Genomic DNA, 21,977 nt, shown 5'->3' with positions numbered 1-21,977 from the left:
TGCCAGTCTTATGAGTGGATGAATAAATTACTGGGAAGCATTCAGAAAAATAATGGAGAATTCAATATTGATGATAGGGTAGGCAGGTCAGAGAGAACTTTTTCTTTTTTACAATTTAGTGGTTAAGAGGTGAGGTTTGAGCTGAACCTGGGTTGGATACCGGCCTGCCACTGTACACATGGTTAGCTATATGATATTGGGCAAGTTACTTCTCTGATCCAAGCAGATTTTGCATCTGTAAGATTATTGCTTTTGTGGTAGCACAGAAGTTTTGCCTAAGAAGGCAAAAGATGAGTTTTTAAAAATACAACGAAGAACTGTGAATACCTAGGAAATAAATGGTGATTTTTCTCCTATATGTAGCTTTATTTTTAAAATTTGAAATGTTTTATACATTGTATCCCTCACAAATAAAACACAGATTGTAATTAAAGATGTTCATTTAAAATGGACATCTTTCATCCCAAACTTCTTTTAATAAAGGCGTCTTGATTTCAGAGTTTGACCCCTTAACCGTTTATTATGTCATGACCTTGTCCAAGATTTCATTTGTTTGGGGTGCATGCTATCCTGGTGAATGAAATTGACTTCATGAATTAATGTCTGAATCTTAACATTTCATAGCCTTGCAACTTCAAGCAGATATCTGAGCTTTGAGTTTTTTCCCCATCTGTTAAAAATAATGGTAATAAGTACTTGATAGGATATTTAAAAGGGTTCATGGGGTGCTTTCTGAAAAATGCTAAATATATGTCTGTTTATAATAGATAGTCATTAAATAACTGCTTTTCATTTTTAACCACTTAAAAATTTAGGAAAAAGCTGTTTTCATTCATTGTAACTCTCCCATATAAATTGATCATTCCCAGGAATTAGTCTGTTTATGTGTTTCCAAGTTATGATTTTGACACCTGCATATTACTGTCTATTCACTAGTGTTCATTGATGTATAGCACATTTTCATTTGTACATAGTACACACTTAGATATTACCCATATGTACACATACTCTAGAATTTACACATATTACTGGTACTAGGGGTGACTGGTACATATTCAGAAAGTATTTATTAAAACAGCCTAGAAAATAGTGTGTTTTATTTGTGATTTTTGTCCTAACACTCTTAAGTTCCTTAATGTGTTAAAATCAAATTAGTACAATTTTGTTTTCTAGGGTTAAATATTAAGTTAATAATGTTATCATAGTTACTATTCTAATCACTTATGAAATTAATTTGGTGTCATTACATTATGACCAAATATGGAAATATTTTATGTAATTTAATTGCCATAAGAAGTAAATCAACAAATAAGAGTAAATTTGGGAAGAGTAATAGAATTATTATGCTTTGGATTTGTTTTCTTAAATAGGTATACATAGCTTATAACAGCTAAGTTAAAAGGTAAGGCTATGTCTAAGACGTTTCAATTTTTGTGTTCATTGTGAACTTAAACCTCATGTCAGGAAACAGTATAGAAAACTGATAAAAGTATAAATCTGTAATATTTGGTAATTCTTTCTTTACCAGTTTGTCACTCAAGCCCTATCAGAAGGTTGGTTTGAATTGGCTGGCATTGGTACATAAACATGGACTTAATGGCATTTTGGCAGATGAAATGGTAAGTGTATTCTGTTACTTTTATTTGTTATTCCAGTCATCAAAAAGACAACCTTGCTTTCATTTAAAATATGGCACTTTTCCTTGCCACTGTAGTTGTAACTGCGCTCACTTCAGTATCTTACTCTTTTTCTCACCCCACTGTTTTCTATTCCCTGTGTTAGTTTTAACCTTATCTTCTGTCTCCTCCCCAAAATGAAAACAGATTTAATATGTTTCTTATTATCAAAATAGTAAATACCTGTGTTAGAAATCGGACATTACATGAAAACGTAAGGAAGAAAATCAAGGCACTTAGAATCCTACCATTTAAAAACAAATACTAGTTTGATGTCTTTCTAGATTTTGTCTTCCGTAGGTATGCATGTATTTGTATGTATACACATAACATATGTATATATGTGTGTGTGTGTGTATATAATAAGATTTTACCATATGTGTACTTTTTATAGAGCTGCTTTTAAATTTTAATATAACTGTCCTTGTCAGTAAATAAATTTACACTACATATTAGTAATATGATTTCAGCCATTTTACTTTAATTGGATGTTTTGGAGTATGCATTTTCCCAAATCATATTTGCTTGAAACTAAGGAAATTTACTTTAGGTATGGTCATACAGAAACTTGGCCTTTTTCATTTCGAGGGACACAGTACTGAGGATAGACTCTAGGGCTTCTCACATGCTAGGTAAGCACTCTATAATTGAGCTACATTTCCAATCCCTTTTTAAATTTATTTATTTAGTTAGTTAGTTTTATTTATTTATCAGGGTCTCACTAGTTTGCCCAGCCTGAACTCAAACTTGTGATCTTCCTGCTTCAGTCTCCCAAGTAGTTGAGATTGCAGGCAGGTGCCATCATGACCAGCCAGAAACTTGACTTTAATCTAACATTTCCTTCCCTCCTTCAGGTATAGTTGTAAAAAATATTTATTAAAAACAAGTCATGTCATATACAAGGCCCTGTGTTCAATTCTCAGCACAAAAAATAAAGACGTGTTCTGTGGATAAATGTTTATTGAATACATATGTTTTATATTGTATATTGAATTCCCAAAATAAAAATTTTAACAAAGATAATGACACTAGTTCTCTAGTTGGCTTTAAGGAAATAACATTTAGTATTGTAAGACATATTCCTGTACTTACTTCATACTCATTAAAACAAAGATGCTATTTATCTAATAGAAAAGTGAGTAATGGACTGTTTCTCCCTCCTGATATAGCCCCACATTCTCCCTAGAATGTATATTTCTTACTTTACCCCTAAAACTGTCTCTTTCTTAAGATAGCCTATATTTTCCCTTGAATGTATATTATCTGTTTTCCTAAATAAATCTCTCTCAAAAACAAGAAGTGAGTAACACATACAGGATTTCAAAATACTTACAGAAATTAGTTATAGAATAAAGAACATTACAGTCATATAACTGGACTTGGGGAATCTTGGGAATCTGATGTTGGCATTGGGTCTCTACCTTGCCTTTTATGGACTGTCTGATCCTTGTTAAGTGACCTAAACTAGTATTATTAAAATTATATCCTAAGATTGTATTTGGTATCAAATAAAGTATATATTATGTGAAATTATTTTTATTACATGTAAAGCCCAGTATTTTAAAGTTGGCTTACTTAGCTCAGGTGGCCATAATAAAATTAGCCACAGATTGAGTAGTTAAACAACAGAAATTTATTTTTGTAGGTTGGAAATCCAACATTAATATGGTGTTGGGTTTGGTTTCTCATAGGCCTCTGATGTCGGCTTGTAGACAATGATGTAAATGTTGCTGTGACCTCAAGTGTCCTTTTCTCTCTGTGTGCCTATCCTTGGTGTCTCCTTTCTTAAAAGGACACCATTCATATTGGAACAGGACACCACCCTTATCACCTCTTTTAACATTTTCCTCAGTAATGGCCCTTTTCTAAGTAGTTACATTGGGCATAGAGTTTCAACATGTATATTTTTGGGCACACAATTCAGTCCATAATAGTTGCATAATGTTTGGTTCCCCTGAGGTGTAAAAACCTCATTAGCCTTTTTTTAATCAGTATTTTATTGGTATCTAATTTACTTTTTTGAAACATAAGTGTGTAGCTTAATGACTTTCCATACACTTAACACCATTTTGACCACCACCCAAAACAAAGATTTCCATCATCCCACAAAGTTCCTTATGTTTCTTTTCCAACCATTACCACTGCCATTTCTGCCACCATGGGTTAATTTTTTCTAGTTATGAAGCATATGCAGTATATACTGTTTGTTTCTAGTTCATTTGGTACAATATAATGTTGCTGAGATTTATTTTTGTTCTTATGTGTATCAGTAGTTTACGTCCTTTTTTATTGCTACATGGTGTGATAGTTCATGGTAAAAATATGCTGCGTTTGTTTATCCATTCTTTTTTTATAAAATAAAAATATACCTTTTATATATATATATATATATATATTTTTTAAGTTGTTGATGGACCTTTATTTTACTCATTTATTTATATGTGGTGCTGAGAATTGAACACATTGCCTCATACATGCTAGGCAAGTGCTCTACCTCTAAGCCACAACCCCAGCCCAAATACAGGTTTATTTTTAATAAAGCTGGAAAAATATTAAGCCATATCACTGGTAAATGGTAAACAATTTGTGATATAGCCACACAATGGAATTTTACTCAGCAGAAAAAAGAAATAAATAATTTGTAGATGAGTCTCTAAAGTATCTTGCTAGGTAAAACTAAGTAGCCTTAAAATTCTGTTATTGTCTGATTCCTTTAGATGAAATTCTACAAAAGGATATAGTTTGATGATGGAAGCTGTTTTAGTCCACTTTTTCACCACTTTGTTTAAGAGTGAAACCCCAAGTTAATAGACTAGGTTAACTCTGGATAGTTAGGGGACAAAGTCTTCAATATATCTAATGTTCATCAAATATTTGGTATTTATAAGCAATAACTAAATTTATGTTCTTCATATGCAATGCAAAAATTGTTCCATATTAATGTATGACTCGTATGAACTAACAGTTAAGATCCATCCATCCTGCTCATTAAGGTAAGTTATAGCATCACTTAAGTACAGGTTATAATCAATTCTGTCATTTGCGGACTAAGAACATAGTAGAAGTTCTGAGTTGAATTATGAGAAATTAAAATTAAATATAGCATAAAATTTTTTTCATTTTACACTTCAAATTTTTTGTTTATTTTTAAATTTCACATTGTCTTCTAATTTTAGGGCCTAGGAAAAACTATTCAAGCCATTGCATTCCTGGCATACCTCTATCAGGAGGGTAATAAAGGTCCTCATTTGATTGTTGTTCCAGCCTCAACTATAGGTTTGTAATCCTGGAGACAACTGTTTTTTACTTCATAATGTTTTGTATAGGTAAAAGTATGTGTGTTCATGGGTGTGTTTGTGTGTGCACATGCTTGTGTGTTCTTTCTCCTTTGTATATATGTACTTATGTACATTTGTATTGGTAATCTTTTTCAAGAAACTAACTCAAAAGTATAAGTCAATTATTCAGATTTCAAATTAGTATAGATCAAGAACCTAAGGTCATTTATTTTGGTTTCATAATACTTTAAAATTATTTTTAAGAGAAGAAAAACGAATACTTTTATACCTACAGCTATTTATTAAATCACCAAGTATGTAATTAATACTTACTCAAACTACCATTCTTTTCTTTCTCAATTGAAGTGGAAATCAGGGTAAGAGAGTATTTGTGCATGTGACTATAACATAAAAGCCTTTTCTTTAAGTAGGAAGTTAATCACTTGTAAATAAAATAGTTGGCCCTTTGCCCTTTACCTTTAATTTCTATGTCTCTTCAAAACCTCAAGATTTTAATCATAAAGCAGTAATATAAGGGTCTATTTTAAAATCAAAAATCATTGTGCTATTTATGTTTTATTAAAGAATAGCTTGTTAAACTAGTATTTGACTTCATGAGCAGTCCCTGTTTTAGCAGATGCAAAGTAACCTCTTTTATTTTATAGATAACTGGTTAAGGGAAGTTAATTTATGGTGCCCTACTTTAAATGTGCTCTGTTACTATGGTAAGTATATGTCATTTTGCTTTTAACTTTGGGAATTTCTCTGAAATTAAAATACACAGTAAATACAGCCTAAGTGTGTGTATTGTTTTTAAATTCTAGGTTCTCAAGAAGAACGTAAACAAATTAGATTTAACATTCATAGTAAATATGAGGATTACAATGTAATTGTGACTACGTAAGTATTGAGAAACTTTGGGTAGTGAAGATTTGTGCAGGCTCCAAATTTTAAAAAATATATTTTGTAGTAATAATGTATAGGAAAGTTTATGCTACAAACTGTGTAATGAAATTAATGGAATGATATATATTGAGAATGAAGGCTTTTTAAAAAATTTGGTGTGTAATACCAGTATAAGAGGTTTTTTTGTTAGCACATCAGCTCCGTGACAGTGGGTATAAAAACATTTATCCACTTAATTGAAAGCATAGTCTTATAGTAGAACTTTTTCAGTTAAGCCTAAAGTAAAATTAGAAATACCACACCCATATGATTTGTATTTCTAACTTGCAAATAAAAGTTTATAATAAGTACAATGAAATATTATTCTCCCAGTGAAAAATTTGACATAGAATAGGGATAAAAGTAATTTTGAATATGTTAACCACTAGTTGTTAGTAACTATTTGGTGGAGAACTTGTTGCTTTTATGTTGCATTTATTAAATAGGTTATTTAAGGTTCATTTTAACTGTTACTACTGTTGTTTTTTCTCACTACTGCCATCTTCTGTAGGAGTCCATCTTTAAAAGAATTCATCTAGCCAAATGTGGTGGCTCATGCCTATAATCCCAGTAACTCCCTAGCCTGAAGCAGGAAGATTATATGTTTGAGGCCATCTTGTACAATTTAGCAAAACTCTGTATCAAAAAATTAAAAGGGCTTGGAATGTGGCTCCATGGTAGAGCTCCTGGATTCAATCCCCAGTACCACCAAAAAAATAAAAAAATAAAAATCTGGAAAGGAGGGAGGAAGTTAAAATTTCATCATCATTCCCCTATTCCCCTTCATACTTAGGATTGAACCCAGGGGCACACTATCATGTAGCTGCATTCCAAATCTTTTTTATTTTTTGAAACTAAAAAACTTGCTCAAACTTGGTATCCTGCTTCAGCCTCCCAAGTAGCTGGGATTACAGGTATGCACCACCATACCTGGCCAAAATTTCATCTTTTTGTAATAAAACAGTGTTCACATACAGACTTACTTCTTGGACGTACTCTACTGGTTAATGTTTTAAGCACAAACATGCAAACATGTTTTAACCTCATGATTTTTTTTTCTCCTTCATAAATATATCAATTCATGAAGCAAACTATAACTAATAGATGATTTGTAAATTGTACTCAAATTGGCCTCTTTCCAAATGTGCAGAAGTTGTCTAATTGCATTATAACATTTATGTTTCATTTAATTATGTATTTCATCTTTCATAATTTGATTATATACACATGGGTAACTATTAGATACTAATATGTAAATATTTATTTGAATACCAACTATGTCTAGTATTGTCCTTATGGGACTAGCTCTTAGAAACATATAAAGATAAAACTTTGTCTCACTAGATCCTAAAAGGTATACCCTTAGAGATCTTTTTTTCTTTTGATGATAGGTATAATTGTGCAATCAGCAGTTCTGATGACCGTAGTCTGTTTCGGCGGCTAAAACTTAATTACGCTATTTTTGATGAGGGTCATATGCTGAAGAATATGGGCTCCATCCGCTACCAGCACCTTATGACAATTAATGTAAGAGAGTTTTTTGTAAATTGTCTTAAGTTGTGGTAAAAATTTTAGATTATGTAATTTAATATATATAGTATTTTATATCAGGAGTGAGCAAACTTTCTGTAAAGGGTCAGATAATAAATATTTCATGTTTTAAGGACTCTGTGGCCTGATTTGTATTCTTCGTTTTAATGATTCTTTAAAAGTATTAATAAAAAACAAACTGTTCTTAGCTCTTAGCTAAAGCTGATAAGCCTCAGTTTGCTTGTTCTATGTGATAAACTAAATATTAATTATAGTTTATCTTCTTTCATCACCTCAGTGAGGACACATTACCTACTTTTATAATAATAACACTAGTTTTTATATTGTGCCTTAAATTGCTAGTCATTCACCATAAGATGGTATAAATTTTCTACTCTTCTTTCATTCCCTCGCTGGGCAAGGCAGGCAAGAAGGGGGCGTCTGGGCTGGGGATATAGCTCAGTTGGTAGAGTGCTTGCCTCAAAAGCACAAGGCCCTGGGTTCAAATCAACAGCACCACCAAAAAAAGAGGAGTGTCTGTGGAGGGCAGAAAACTAATCTAAATGTTATCTTCATTCACAGGCAAATAACCGTTTACTGCTCACAGGCACACCGGTGCAGAATAATCTGTTAGAACTCATGTCACTGTTGAATTTTGTTATGCCACACATGTTTAGTAGTAGTACCAGTGAAATACGAAGAATGTTTTCTTCTAAGACAGTAAGCATATATGCATGTTTCCTCCCAAACATGTAACTTTGTCTTTTACCTGGACTGTTTTTCTGTTTTGTCTCTTGTTGGTTCCATAGTACCTATTCTCTGTGAAATAAAATTTAAGTAGTTGGCATCCCTGTGTTTGGATCAGTTCAGAAATCAAGCAAAATGTAATGCAGGGAAAAAAAAAAAGGTGACTAACAATGAGTATCTAAAAGTTTTGAATTTTTGATGTCCTAATTTTCTGAGGAATGACAATTTCAAATTGATGGAGAGCTCAGATATATGATATGTGGGGGAAATTTGATTATTGTGTCCTCTGTTGATCAGGTAAATTTGTAGTGTTTCATTATAGGTACTGTAGAAATGATCAAAGCTAGAATATCTTTAAAAATGCTTATATGTGTAGGGAAATATGTTACAAAATCAAAGTTCATAAGTACAAAAATGACAATTTCCAACAACTAAAGGCATCCTCCTTAAAACAGAAGTTTCATTATTTGTCTCTATTATCATATAAGGAAAATATAGTTTTCAAGAATTCTGAAATTTTCTAATACAGCAATATTTGCATAGATTTTTGATTCTTTACCAAATCAGATATTTTTTGTAGAAATTTTCTGTGATATTCTTTGTTCAAATTAACTACCTTTTTAAACATTTACTAATGAATTTCCTCCAACTGATGTACAAGTTTTTAAATACTGGTAGATTTTGTGAACTACTTTTCTAGCTCTAGTTCATAAGATATGGAAGACCCCTTCACATCTTAAGAATAAAATTTTTGTTTCTTTGGGGGGCTATTTTCCACAAAGAAATAAGCATTTTCTAACTCCGCCTGCCCCCTACCTCTTCTCTTATCACACATGTACTCACACATTTTTATTTCAGGAAAATTTTTTAGGTAATCAGTTAACATTGAACCTCACAGTACATATGTAGCTTCAAAAAGTGGATTACAACCCAGAATTCAAATACCAATTTCAATTTAGAATGATTTGAGTATCTGTAAAAAAAAAAATTACTCAGATTCTAGTAAGGGAGATTTTTATGTTATATAATACTGTATTATGGTAAATGAATAAATTCTAAAGGAATGTTTTTCTATTTTGCTTAGAAATCAGCAGATGAGCAGAGTATATATGAAAAGGAGAGAATAGCACATGCAAAGCAGATTATAAAGCCATTTATTCTCAGAAGAGTGAAAGAAGAGGTAACGCTTTTATCTGCATGTTTTTGCTTGTGGTGTTTTTTTAAAATTCAGTTTTCTTCTTTATTAGAAAGATTATCTAATTTATGATTTTCCTTTCTCAGGTTCTCAAGCAACTACCCCCTAAGAAAGATCAAATTGAATTGTGTGCAATGTCAGAGAAACAGGAGCAGCTCTACTTGGGTCTTTTCAACAGATTGAAAAAATCTATCAATAACATGGGTATAACCTGACTTTCAGAGTTTTATGCGAAAAATAATCTTGTGCTAGGACTATATTTTGTCTAGTCATATGCTAGAAGGGATTAGCTCATTTTTTAAACTTAGTTGGAATTTGAAGAAATAATTTTAAAACTTGTTAAAATAGAGATATTTCAACAAACAGCTATCAGCTTGATTTTTTTTTTAATGTCTACTCTTTGGATCACAGAGAAAAACACAGAAATGTGCAATGTCATGATGCAATTGAGAAAAATGGCCAATCATCCTTTATTACATCGCCAATATTACACAGCTGAAAAACTCAAGGAAATGTCTCAGCTTATGCTAAAGGTAAGAATTTTGTATTATGCTAACACAGAGCATTCACTATTAAATAGTTAGGAAGTTATTAAGACTTAAAGTCAAGACTAAACCCATTTGGGCATGTAAATCCTTTACACATGGTTTTTTTGTTTGTTTGTTTGTTTGTTTTTTTTAAACTGAGCTACATCCCTAGCCCTTTTATTTTTTATTTTGAGACAGGGTCTTGCTATGTTGATAAGACTGGACTCAAACTTGAAATCCTCCTACCTTAACCTCTCAAGTAGCTGGGATTATAGGCATGAGCCGGCATACCCATTCCCAGCCACATTTTTCTTTCTGCCCCTTTTCTTCCTCCTCTCACCAGTGCTGGGCATTGAACATAGGGCCTCATGCATGCTAGGCAAGCACTCTGCCAATGAGCTACATCCCCAGCCTGAAAAACGTTGTTGTTGATACTGGGGATTGAACCCCAAGGCACTTTATCACCGAGCCACATCTCCCCCACTCCCCCCCCCTCCCCCCCCCCCCCCCCCCCCCCGGCCACTTTTTTGAGACATTCTCCTTGACTTGCTTAAATCCTTGCAAAGTAGCTGAGGCTAACCTTGAACTTTAGATCCTTCTGCCTCAGCCTCCCAAGTTGCTGGGATTTATAGGCATGTGCCACCATGCCCAACCTGAAAAACATTTTTTAAGACAAAATTCAAGACTATTTGAATGACATTCTAGATCAGGATTCAGCAAACTATGACCTTATGGGGTTGTGACTGTCTTATAAAATAAAGTTCTATTATAACACAGTCATGTTCAGTTATTTGTGTATTCTGAGACTGCTTTTTCACCATAGGGGCAAAATTGCAACACAGTCGTCTTGTCAGGAAAGTCTAAAATACTTACATATAAACTTTTACATGAAAAATATGCCAATTCTGAACTAGGGCTTTCCATGTTGCATGCCTTTTTAAAAAAAAAAAAAAAATCCATTACTTCAGATTTTGCATTTTGGTTAGTGAGACATTTTTCCTACTTTATTCATTTTAATTTTTTCATTTTTATATTTTGCTTTTGCTCTTTATTTTTGCCTCATTCTCTCCTTATTATTTCTTCTTACAGATCTTAGTGTTGAATGCAACCCATTTTCTTTTTTTTTAAATTTCTTATGCTATTTTAAACTTGCTGTGGAAAACTTGAAACATGTAAAAGTAAAGGGAAACATGTAATGAAACCTTCTGCCCAGGTAGCTTTCATCCATTTTCTTCTTAGCATTTGGTAATGACACTACTTTGTTTCATCTGTACTTCCTAAACCCTTCCCGCAGGATTATTTTGAACTAAAATCTAGACACTATTCCACCTGTAACTTAAAAAGTTAATAATTGATTTTTTTTTTAAATTAAATTGTTGCATTAAGCTATTTTATGATCTGGGTATTTTTTTCAGATATGAAGAATTTTAATTTAAGTATTCTGATAATATTATAAATTACTTTCATTTTGAAGTATATTGTGTTTTGTTGTGTTTTATTTTAAAAGGAACCTACACATTGTGAGGCTAACCCTGACCTGATCTTTGAAGATATGGAAGTTATGACAGACTTTGAACTACATGTACTTTGTAAACAGTATCGACACATTAATAACTTCCAGTTAGACATGGATTTGATTTTAGATTCTGGAAAATTCCGAGTTTTAGGATGCATCTTATCTGAATTGAAACAGAAGGTATTAAAAAAGAATGATACTTCTTTTGTATTTTTCCAATTAGTTAAACTTCATAAAGCAGTTGTGGCATGATTTGACACTCTGAAGCTTTTAGTCTTTGTCGGTTCTACCTTCTCTTAGAACCTAGTGTTTGAGTTTTTGTGATATATTTGAACATATGTTTTTCTAATTACTTCCTTTCTGTGTGAAATCTCAGAACAATAGGAGTTAGACTGTATCTTTATTAAAGTTTTTAAAGAAATTATCCTGGGCTGGGGATATAGCTCAGTTGGTAGAGTACTTGCCTCGAAAGCACAAGGCCCTGGGTTCAATCCCCAGCACTGCAAGAAAAAAAAAAAAAAGAAATTATCCTGATCATCATAATTTTATAAGCAGCCGTTTGTGTGATTGCTTCAACGTTAGTATTTTGAAGATGCCACTTGTTAAACAGTTATGTAAGTAATACTGCAGTTTATTTGTGAAATAGCTTAACTATGTAAGATTACCATCCAAATAGAATTTATGCAGCTATTAACATTAGTTGACTTATTTTTTTTTTTTTTCAGGAAATAATAATTGTCCTTAAAATAGAGTCAGATTTTAGCTCTGATACATAGAAGTTGAGACGATTTATTTATATATATTAAAATTAGAAATTTATCTCAATTATCATCACTTGATTTTTTATTAAAGAAGTAATTAGTCAGCCAGGTACAATGGCATACACCTGTAATCTCAACAACTTGGGAGGCTGGGGCAGGAGCATCACGTTTGAGGCCAGTCTCTGCAACTTAGTAAGGCCTTGAGCAACTTAGACCCTGTCTCAAAATAAAAAATACAAAGGGCTGGGGATGTAGCTCAGTGGTAAAGTTCCCCAGGTTCGATTCCCATTACCTGAAAGAAAGAAAAAAAAAATAGTAGTAATTGGTCATTACATACTTTGGATTTTTTGCAAAATTGTCTACATGATTTAAGGGTAATGGTAACACTCTTGATTGTTTAGACTTATCAAGTCTTTGTTCTTGTTTTTTTTTTTTTTATTTTCGGGGTGTGTTTGTGTGTGTGTGTGTGTGTGTGTGTGTGTGTGTTGCTGGGGATCAAACCAAGGGCCTCAACACATGCTCAGGAAGCTCTCTACCACTGAGCTTATGCACTTGGTCCCATATCAAGGCTTTGAGAAGTATAGTGATTTTATTTTCCTGTTTCTAATCCATGCACATTATTTTTGCAGGGTGATCGAGTTGTATTATTTAGCCAGTTTACCATGATGCTGGATATTTTAGAGGTTCTCTTAAAACATCATCAACATAGGTACCTCAGATTAGATGGGAAGACTCAGATTTCTGAAAGGTTGGTATTCTTCATTTTGGTTTCAGAACTTCACTCATTTATTATGTATTTGTTAGAATTTTAAATGTCTATAGAGTATTTGGTAGTATTTTGTTGCTTTGAGTCTTATGTTGGTTTTTTCAAATCGTTACCTTAAAAGCAAATATTTTTAAAAATTTTTCTGTCTTAATTGCATACAAATATATTTTGAAACAGCTGTAAGAATTGTGTACTTTTTAGAATTTACCCCTTTAAAAATTATTCAAGTTTAAAAGCACCTTCAGTCAAAATTGTTTTAAAGTGTTAGGCTTTTCATGTTTAAGGTTAAAGTTGTTTTTGTTTTTGTGTTTTTCTTTTAATTCTTAAGGGTTTAAAAAAAACAAGGACACTATCCTCTGTCTTGACCATGTGAGGATAGAATGAGAAGATGACCCTCTGCTAGTCAGAGAGGGAATAATCATTAAAAACATACCTGCCATTTACATTTGTAACCCACAGAACAATAAAAGGAAATAAATTTCTGATGTTTTAACTACCCACTCTTTGGTATTTTGTTCTGGTATACATTACAAGTTAATATACTACCTATGTGGGTTGTTTGGATATTGTAAAATTACTCTGTAGGAGTCAAACTATTCTGCATTTTCATCCACATTGCATGAGATTGTCTCTTTTGTCCACAGTCTAACTGAATAGTGTATTGTCAGGTTTTTCAAAATTTGCCAATCCAGTGGGGAAAAATGGTATTGTAGGCAGATTTAATTGGTATCTTCCTTATTATGAGTAAAGTGAATTGTCTTTTATGGATTGTGTTTGAATTGATATGTCTTTTGTCATCATTTTTACATATTTACCTTGTAAATATTTTCCTTAATTTAAAAATGTTTTCTTTATTAGGTACATTAGTCTTTACATGCACTAAAAGTCACAAATATTGTTCTTCCATTATTTGTCCTAGAATTTGCTTACCATATTTTTGCTTTTATATTTATATCATCACATTTATCAATATTTTCAATAATTACATCTTAATTTATTATTTTAGTTGGGAGGACTATTCCCTTTGCCCAGATTTTAGTGGAATCAGCCAGTGATTTATTTTTGTATTTTTATTTTTGCTATCTTAAGATCTCTTGGAGAGATCTTAAGATCAATTGGAGCTTATTCTGTTTCTGTCATTTGTAGATATGACTTTATTTCATCTTTTTCTTGGTTATCCATGTATCCCAAATTAATTTATTAAACAAATCACCTTCACAATAATTTCCAAAAAGAAACAAGGAATACTTTTTCCAGTGTATCTAAATTGCATTATACATCTTGGTTTATTTTTATCTGCCAAAGTGATTTTTTTTTTTTTCTCCCCTCCTTTAAAATAAGGGTAAACATTATGCCAAAAGGAATACACTGTTAATAGTTTGATCTTGTGGGCCTTGGTTCATCCAGATGTATTGCTGTCTACCAGCAGCAGCTGACAGACTTCTAAAGATTGCATATTAAGTGTATTGATATATGAAAAGTTTTCAAAGGACAAAATAGTCATTTACAAATTAATTAAATCCAAATGGATGAATTAAAGTAATAGTTGGAAGAGCAATAACATAGAAAATAATTTGGTGAATTAGGAAGGTGCTTCAATGATACAAGCACAAGAAAAGTAATTATAACGTTAAGAGCATGTATTCACATTTTCTGATTTCTATGTGATGTGATTGTTTTCAGTTTTAATTACATCATATGCCTTTTAGTGAGACTTGATCTAATATATTTATCTTATAGGATTCATCTAATTGATGAGTTTAATACCGATATGGATATCTTTGTGTTTCTGTTGTCAACAAAAGCTGGTGGATTAGGAATAAATTTGACTTCAGCAAATGTTGTTATACTTCATGATATTGACTGTAATCCCTACAATGACAAACAAGCAGAAGATAGGTGCCATAGAGTTGGCCAGACTAAGTAAGTATTTTCAGTTGAAATTTATTTTTAATCTGATGCAACTTTAATTGGTATAGAATATGTTGCATGTCCTGCCTTAGTTTTTTTTTTTTTTTTTTCACCAAAGTATGGCTGCTGATGTCTTTCTTTTACCAACAGTGTCGAAGATAAGCTCTATTGTATAAAGTGTTCATTTAACTACCACCCTCTCATGAAATAGTTCTACAATTCATGAAGTTATTATCAATGGTCTAGCTACTTGGTACATGCTATCAATAATAATTTGTACTTGTTATTGCTACCCTGTTAGAGACAGGGTATCACTGAGTTGCTTAGGACTTTGCTAAGTTGCTGAGGCTGGCTTTGAACTCAGAATCCTCCTGCCTTAGCCCCTGATCTACTGGGATTACATGCGTGTGCGCACCACCGCACCCAGCTTCAACTGTACTTTCATTTGTAAACATCATTTGCTGTCTTCATGGAGTATTTTACTACACTTCCAAAAGACATTGATATATTCATTTACCATCAAATATTTATCAGTGCCTATTGTGTAGGCTTGTTCTTTACTATATTGCCTTATTGTATAGAATTATTTCTTGGGACCTGATAAGCAAAACATGTTTATTTTTTGAAAGTATAATTTCTATCTGAACACATAACTATTTGTTGTAATATACTTTTACCCCAAAATTTTCAAGTGCCTATATCTTTCTCCTCTTTTGGATCAATAGGAGAGTATGCCCAAAAGTTTAAATGCTCAGATGGTGTTATCTCAAATAGTTTGAATTAAAAAAGAAGTCTAAATTTAGAGATGTTTGTCATAATTTTCAAATTATTCTTATTGAGCTTAGATATAGTTTACATATATCCATTTTAGTAACCAATGAACATGTCTTGTATTTGTTTTAGAGAAGTACTAGTTATAAAATTAATAAGCCAAGGGACAATTGAAGAATCTATGCTAAAAATTAACCAACAGAAATTGAAACTAGAACAAGATATGACCACAGTAGATGAAGGTAAGATGTTTATAAGCAGAATATTTAATATTTATTAAATATATATTATCCTTGCAAGGTATAACAAAGATAAAGCTCTTGATTAGTAGTATGTAGTTTTCAGAGTAAAGTAGGAGAAGGTAAATGTACTTATCTCAACAGAACTATCGTAATTAAGTTCTATTTTACTAGAATTTAAGTCTCTTAATTTATGTCTCTTCCATCCCTTTTCTTATTTCTGATGCCAGAATAGCTCATAAATAAAATTAAGTTTGGATTTCTGGTTTTATCTGCAATTTTATAATTTGTTTACTAGAGCCCTAGAAAGACCCTTCAGATATTATGACTCCTTTTCGCTCTACACATTTGAGAAGGGTAATTTTCAAGTTTTTTATTTAATGTATATATTTGTGAAAAAGTACATTCTCACAGTTTAAAATTCAAAAAGTGTAAATGGGTAAACAAGAGCCTCCTTCCTGCCTCATCACTGTTCTTCCCTATAAAGGTGATGCAGGTTGGTACCCCCCCACCCCTTTATTATGTGACCAGCTATTTGATGAATATAGAAATAAAAAAGTATACCTAGACCTGCACTAACCACTTGATTGCTGTTCATTAAATTAATTAAAATTTTAAAATAAAAAAGTATATTTATTCTTTTTACATAAGTAGACATATACTCTTCTGTATGTTGCTTTTCTTATGTTAAATTTAATTGGAAATAAGTTTTTCATTACTATAAGTAAAGGCATTCCAAGTACTGATTATGGTTCAGTCCAGTTCAGCAAACTTCAGTTGAATATTTGTTATATCCCAGTTTTGTGTTAGGTTCTATTTATTGTGTATAGATCAGTACGTTTTAATCTATTTTCAGAGAAATAGAAATATGTATGATGAAATTAATACTTGTCCTTGCATAGTATTTGTTTTAGGGTGCTCTGGGAGCTTGGGAATGGGGCATTAGAAAAAATCTGATTAAGAACCTACCAAATTACACCTTTTTAGAGTGAGGGTAATGAGTGTGATTATAACCTAAACTATTAACGTCATTACTAGGGTTTGGATGTGGCAACTTGCCAATTTCAGGTTATCCAACAAATACAACAGAGTTAACACATAAGGTAGATTCTATTTGGGTAATGTTTTTCCTGATTATTTTTGTTAGGGCAACTGTTTGAATTTAGTACAGCAATTAAATTCTCTCTTAGTGCAGCAATTACCCAGTTATATAGATTTTATCCTAGCAATAAGTTTGGAAATAGAACCATTATAGGTAATTATTTAGGGATTTAACTGTCTTTGACTATAGGTCTTTTCTCATGGACTAGTTCATTTTACCAGGTATTATGACTCCTCTTCACTCTACACATTAGAAAAGGATCCAGTCTCTTATGAAGTGACAATGGTGGGGAAAGGTGGAATGAGCCAAGTTAATGCATTCTCAGCTGAGGAGAAGAAGGGAGAGGGAAGGTTTTTTTTCAGTTGCAGATGGACACAGTGTCTTTATTTTATTTATTTTTTTAATGTGATACTGAGGATCGAACCCAGTGCCTAACACATGCTAGCGAGCACATTACACTGAGCCATAACTCCAGCCCAGAGGGTCTTACCTTACTTAAACAGTTAATTTTACTTTTGTCAGTGCATTCACATTGTTCTGTTGTTCCAAGTCCAGAGTTCCTCAGATTCAAATTCTTCCAATAATAAACCTTCAGTTTTGTATGTCATGGGTAAATGGCTGGATCTGTTGGGCAAGCTTTAGGTGTCTTACACCTTTACCCTGGTTTTAGCTTCATCTCTTTTCCATGAATCCCATTTCATGAGCTTTGAGGATGGGGATGTTTGGGTTAGAAGAAGCCTTGCATTTTATACATCAGACCCCTAAGTATTTGCTTTGTGTAATTTGTTAAAAGCAGTTTCCATTCTTCCCATCTGCTTTTAATTTCCAAAATTTGCCTACAGCACTCTTCCTACTGTTTTTTTTTTTTTTTTTTTTTTTTTTTTTTTTTTTCCTTTTTTGTTTCATTTCCCCTACCACACACTTTTTTCCCTGTAGTATTTTAGTGGTATTTCAGGTGAGAGCAAAGACAATATTTGTCTTCAATTACTTTCAGTCATACTACATGCAAATTATTTGCTTTTATATAAATTAGATGAGTCTAAAATCTTGCCTATTTTTCTCTTCAGCTGTCTGTTAGACAGCAACTTATTATAAGTTTAGGTATGAAGAAGCTACCCTGGGCCCCCACCACCACTCTTCCCTTCTATAGGGAGGTTTTCACCCTTTGTCTTGTTAAAGCTATTTTGTATGTTTTTCCTAACTCATAGACTAAGGATACAATTTATTTTATTTACTATATTAATTCTAATGATTTTGTCTTCTTTTGTGTTCCTGGTTTCATTTTAAATAATTTTGACCCTGACTTGATGAGCGTGTATGTATACCCTCCCTTTCATCTCTTACAGTGAGGTCCCTTTTCTCTGTAAACAAAAGGTACATTTTTAATTGAATGTGTAATCTGTATACCCTTGTGTGAAGCTGTGAAAGGTGAGATAATGACCCTGATTCCTTTCAAATATGCTTAATAGATTTTGTTTCTAGAGCTTGCCCGTGTAGTTCTCGAAGTGCATTCTTTGGATCAGCATCAGGAGCAGCATCACCTGGGATATTGCCAATTCAAAATGCATATTCCCAAGTCCCATTCTATACTTAAACTCTGAGAATGGGGCCCAAAAGTCAGTGGTATAACGAGTCTTCAAAGTGATTCTGCTGTATGCTAATTGGAAAGCCACTACTTCAAAAGATTTTTTTCTTTATAAAATTGATTAATTATATTCACAAATTTTCTACCTTTTCAACTTATTTATTATAGAAAATTTCATAAAACAGTGTTGAAAGCATATTGTGAAAGTACAATGACTTAACAGTTGTGATTTTACAGTTTGCTTTATCTACCTTTTCTACCTTCTGAACCATTACAAAATCAGTTGTAGACAGAGCAGTTCATTCTCAGGATTTCAGCAAATTCTTCTAAGTTGTCACAATGCCATTTTTCCATGCAATATTAATCAACAGTGATTTCCAGATACTGTTATATATTATCCACATCCAATTTTCTCCCTTGTCCTTCTGTAACTTTTTTTTAAATACAGAAACCAAAATTCACACTTTGTATTTTGTTGTATTATGTAGTTAGTATCTTTAAATTTAGAAGAGTCTTTTTACTCTTCTCCTTTTTTTCCTCTCCATGAATTTCTGCTAGTATGGTATCAGAATTTCAGATAAGTGTCATCTTGTTTTCCTGGGCAATTTTTAGTCTCTGGATGAGCTTAGAAGGAGGGAAGCAGGAATATCAGTGAATTCTTAGTTTATATGTGAGAAGTATCATGTGCTATATAAATTAGATATGATGCAGACTATTTCTATATATCTTTATGTATTTGTATATCAAAACAGAAACATAACCTTAGGTTATTATGTTGGTAATATATATAGAGAGGAGATAGCCCTGAATGTATGTAGGGGTTAGCTAAGGTTTTTAATGGAATGACACTGAAGCAAACTGGGCCTTGAAAGATGAACAGCAGTTCATCAAAGGAAAAAAATGATGTAAACCCTTCTACTCAGGAGGGTGAGGCAGGAGGATTGCAAGTTGGAGGCCATTGTGAGTAACTTAGCAAGACCCTGTGTCAAAATTAAAAATAAAAAGAACTGGGGATGTAGCTCAATGGTAGAACACCCCTGGGTTCAATCCCCAGTGTCTCTCTCTCCCTCTCTCTCTCTCTCTCTCCCTCTCCCTCTCTCTCTCTCTCAGTCTCTCTCTCAGTCTGTCTCTCTCCCTCCCCCCCCCCACACAAACACGAAAGAAAAAAAAATAATGAATGAAAAGTAGAATGTATTTTATAAGATGTTTTTATAAAGCTTTCAAATGCCGCTTTCTGACCTGCAGGTGATGAAGGAAGCATGCCCGCAGATATAGCCACATTACTAAAAACGTCCATGGGCCTGTGAAGTAAGAATTTTGAATTCCTAATTGATGAGGAAATATCAACTTGGTGCACTCAAGGACATTTACATTATGATGACCATGGGGTTTATGAACATTTGTAACTTTTTTATAATTTCCATATTGCATTTCTCATAGTATGGACAACTTTTTTGCCACTAACTGAATTCTCCAGATGCTCACATGAATTTTCATAAAAAGCCACAAATATGTAGCCCTGAAAATGTTGAATAATCATTTTACAAAGCAGTTTTCTGAATGGGGATTAGTTGGTGATTGTTTGTAACAAATATGCTAATGCTTTAGAAATGTCAGTATTTTTGTAATTATTTCTACCTCCAAATATATATATATTGTCTTTCACTGGATAATGTGTGTAGATTTTTACATGTGCCTTATTTGACAATGCTTATGTCTAGTTTTTGCTTGTCTCATTTGAAGGTTTTTTTTTTTTTTATTATGTTAGTTTAAAGAATACTGCTGTATAGTTTATATAGCTTTCATTTTATTGCTATTTGAAGCAGATGTTCACCAATGTCAACAAGAACTCAACCTGAATTTAAAGGTGGCATTCCATATACTAACATCCCCCCAGGTCCTCTCAGTACTTCTGTTAAAACAAATTTGTTTGGCTAGGCACTAAGTTGTTTTCCAGTGAATAGTAACTAAAGAAGCCCTAATCTTGCTCCATGGATTAATTCCTTCTGTTTATCTCCCAACTGCACTAATTGTGCTTATTAACTCTGCTTATTCTTGTGCATGTTTTCATTGATTTACCTTCCTGGCTTTTGCTTCTCTTGAAACTGTTGCCCAGTCACTTCTGCTCCAGTTCTCTTCCTCTCTAAGTAGTTTCTTCCTGCCATATCTTCATATATCATCAAAATGTTGATGACATTTTTCTTGCCTGGCAGAACAGATTAACCTTAAAGCTATTTTACTTTAAAGAAGACTGGATGTGACTTCATATTAAGGCAGCATTAGGTACTGCATGGAAATAGGTTGTTAACTTTGAACTCTTATCAAAATATAATTTATCAGTTTCCAGAATTTCCAGCACAGGACCGTCTGAAGAGAGCCATTGTTCAATTCCAATTCAGTGTGGGTGACAAAGTGAAATTTAGAAGAAGTAAAGTTGTCTGTTTGATATTTAACTCTTCATTAAATCTTTCTTTAAATTTTTGCCTGTCAGTCTATATTGCTGTTTTTATTATACATCAGTTTCTTTGTATAACTTGTGAGTTTCATGTGTTTTGTTTTTATTATGTAAATATCATTATAAATAAACTTATTTATAAATCAAAGATTTGTTAATTATTGGAGATCATACTTTTCAATACATCCTAACTTGCTAAGATGCTAGATAAACCCTTCGGATTTAGGTGAATAAAACTTACAGTGACTGATTCTTTAGGTATTATTATAGACTGAGAACTCATGCCTCAGTAGACTTACTCAATCTTGAAGGTGTATTGAATATACTGAATATATTTTAGCTTTATAGGGCTAAAAGAAATCTACCAATGTTAATACTACCTCCTCCTGCATCACAGTACCCAAATCACTTAGTCAAATTGTTGAGAATATTACATTTTAAAGTCTTATAATGGATTTCTCATCACTTTTCTGTATTAATGTGTCTTCACCAATAGACTTTTATTGTAGTAGTAGTAGTAGTAGTAGTTGTTCTTGTTGTTGTTGTTGTTGTTATATCCATATTTTTATCCCTAATGAAATGTAGTTGGGTTCTTCCTGTAATGCTTTATTATGTTTCGGGCTTAATAAAAATATTTGTGATCCTGTTTTGTATTTTCACACCCTTTTTCATAGTTTCTAACCCTCCTTTACCTTACCTTTAGAAATATATAATATTGAGCACAAATGAAATCATCTTATGTTCTTAATATTATCTTGTCTGTCAATAAACTGGGATTAACTACTTAGGATGTATTCTCACTTGTCCCTTTATTGGGGTCAGATCCGTCAACATCATAATGCATTATCAGAGCAAATGACATCACCTTTGTTAGAGTAGTATCTTTACCAAATGAAGCAACCATTTTTTAATACAAGTCACATGTGCCTTAGGTGTTTTCCCAATTATTTGGGACCCCCATAGATTTGTAAGT

At 32.5% G+C, this 21,977-nt stretch overlaps 1 protein-coding gene across 6 annotated transcripts in view; it reads left to right on the top strand.

Moving 5' to 3' along the window:
• SMARCAD1 (SNF2 related chromatin remodeling ATPase with DExD box 1) overlaps nucleotides 1-21,649 on the top strand; it is an 83,281-nt gene extending 61,632 nt beyond the window's left edge. For all 6 annotated transcript variants that reach the window (XM_079154737.1, XM_079154738.1, XM_079154739.1 and 3 more), the window contains 14 exons: nucleotides 1,529-1,619; nucleotides 4,853-4,952; nucleotides 5,620-5,679; nucleotides 5,779-5,854; nucleotides 7,291-7,426; nucleotides 8,012-8,149; nucleotides 9,261-9,356; nucleotides 9,458-9,575; nucleotides 9,783-9,904; nucleotides 11,406-11,594; nucleotides 12,805-12,923; nucleotides 14,682-14,864; nucleotides 15,756-15,865; nucleotides 19,795-21,649. In XM_079154737.1, coding sequence (XP_079010863.1) covers nucleotides 1,529-1,619; nucleotides 4,853-4,952; nucleotides 5,620-5,679; nucleotides 5,779-5,854; nucleotides 7,291-7,426; nucleotides 8,012-8,149; nucleotides 9,261-9,356; nucleotides 9,458-9,575; nucleotides 9,783-9,904; nucleotides 11,406-11,594; nucleotides 12,805-12,923; nucleotides 14,682-14,864; nucleotides 15,756-15,865; nucleotides 19,795-19,856 — 1,600 coding nt within the window. In that variant the 3' untranslated portion in view covers nucleotides 19,857-21,649. The remainder of the gene's footprint in view (nucleotides 1-1,528; nucleotides 1,620-4,852; nucleotides 4,953-5,619; nucleotides 5,680-5,778; nucleotides 5,855-7,290; nucleotides 7,427-8,011; nucleotides 8,150-9,260; nucleotides 9,357-9,457; nucleotides 9,576-9,782; nucleotides 9,905-11,405; nucleotides 11,595-12,804; nucleotides 12,924-14,681; nucleotides 14,865-15,755; nucleotides 15,866-19,794) is intronic.
• The last annotated feature ends 328 nt before the right edge of the window (nucleotides 21,650-21,977 follow it).

Source organism: Sciurus vulgaris (genome assembly GCF_902686455.1).
Source record: "Sciurus vulgaris genome assembly, chromosome: 9".
NCBI lineage: Eukaryota > Metazoa > Chordata > Mammalia > Rodentia > Sciuridae > Sciurus > Sciurus vulgaris.
Note: the sequence above shows the minus strand (reverse complement) of the source record. Positions and strands in the feature narration are given on the sequence as shown.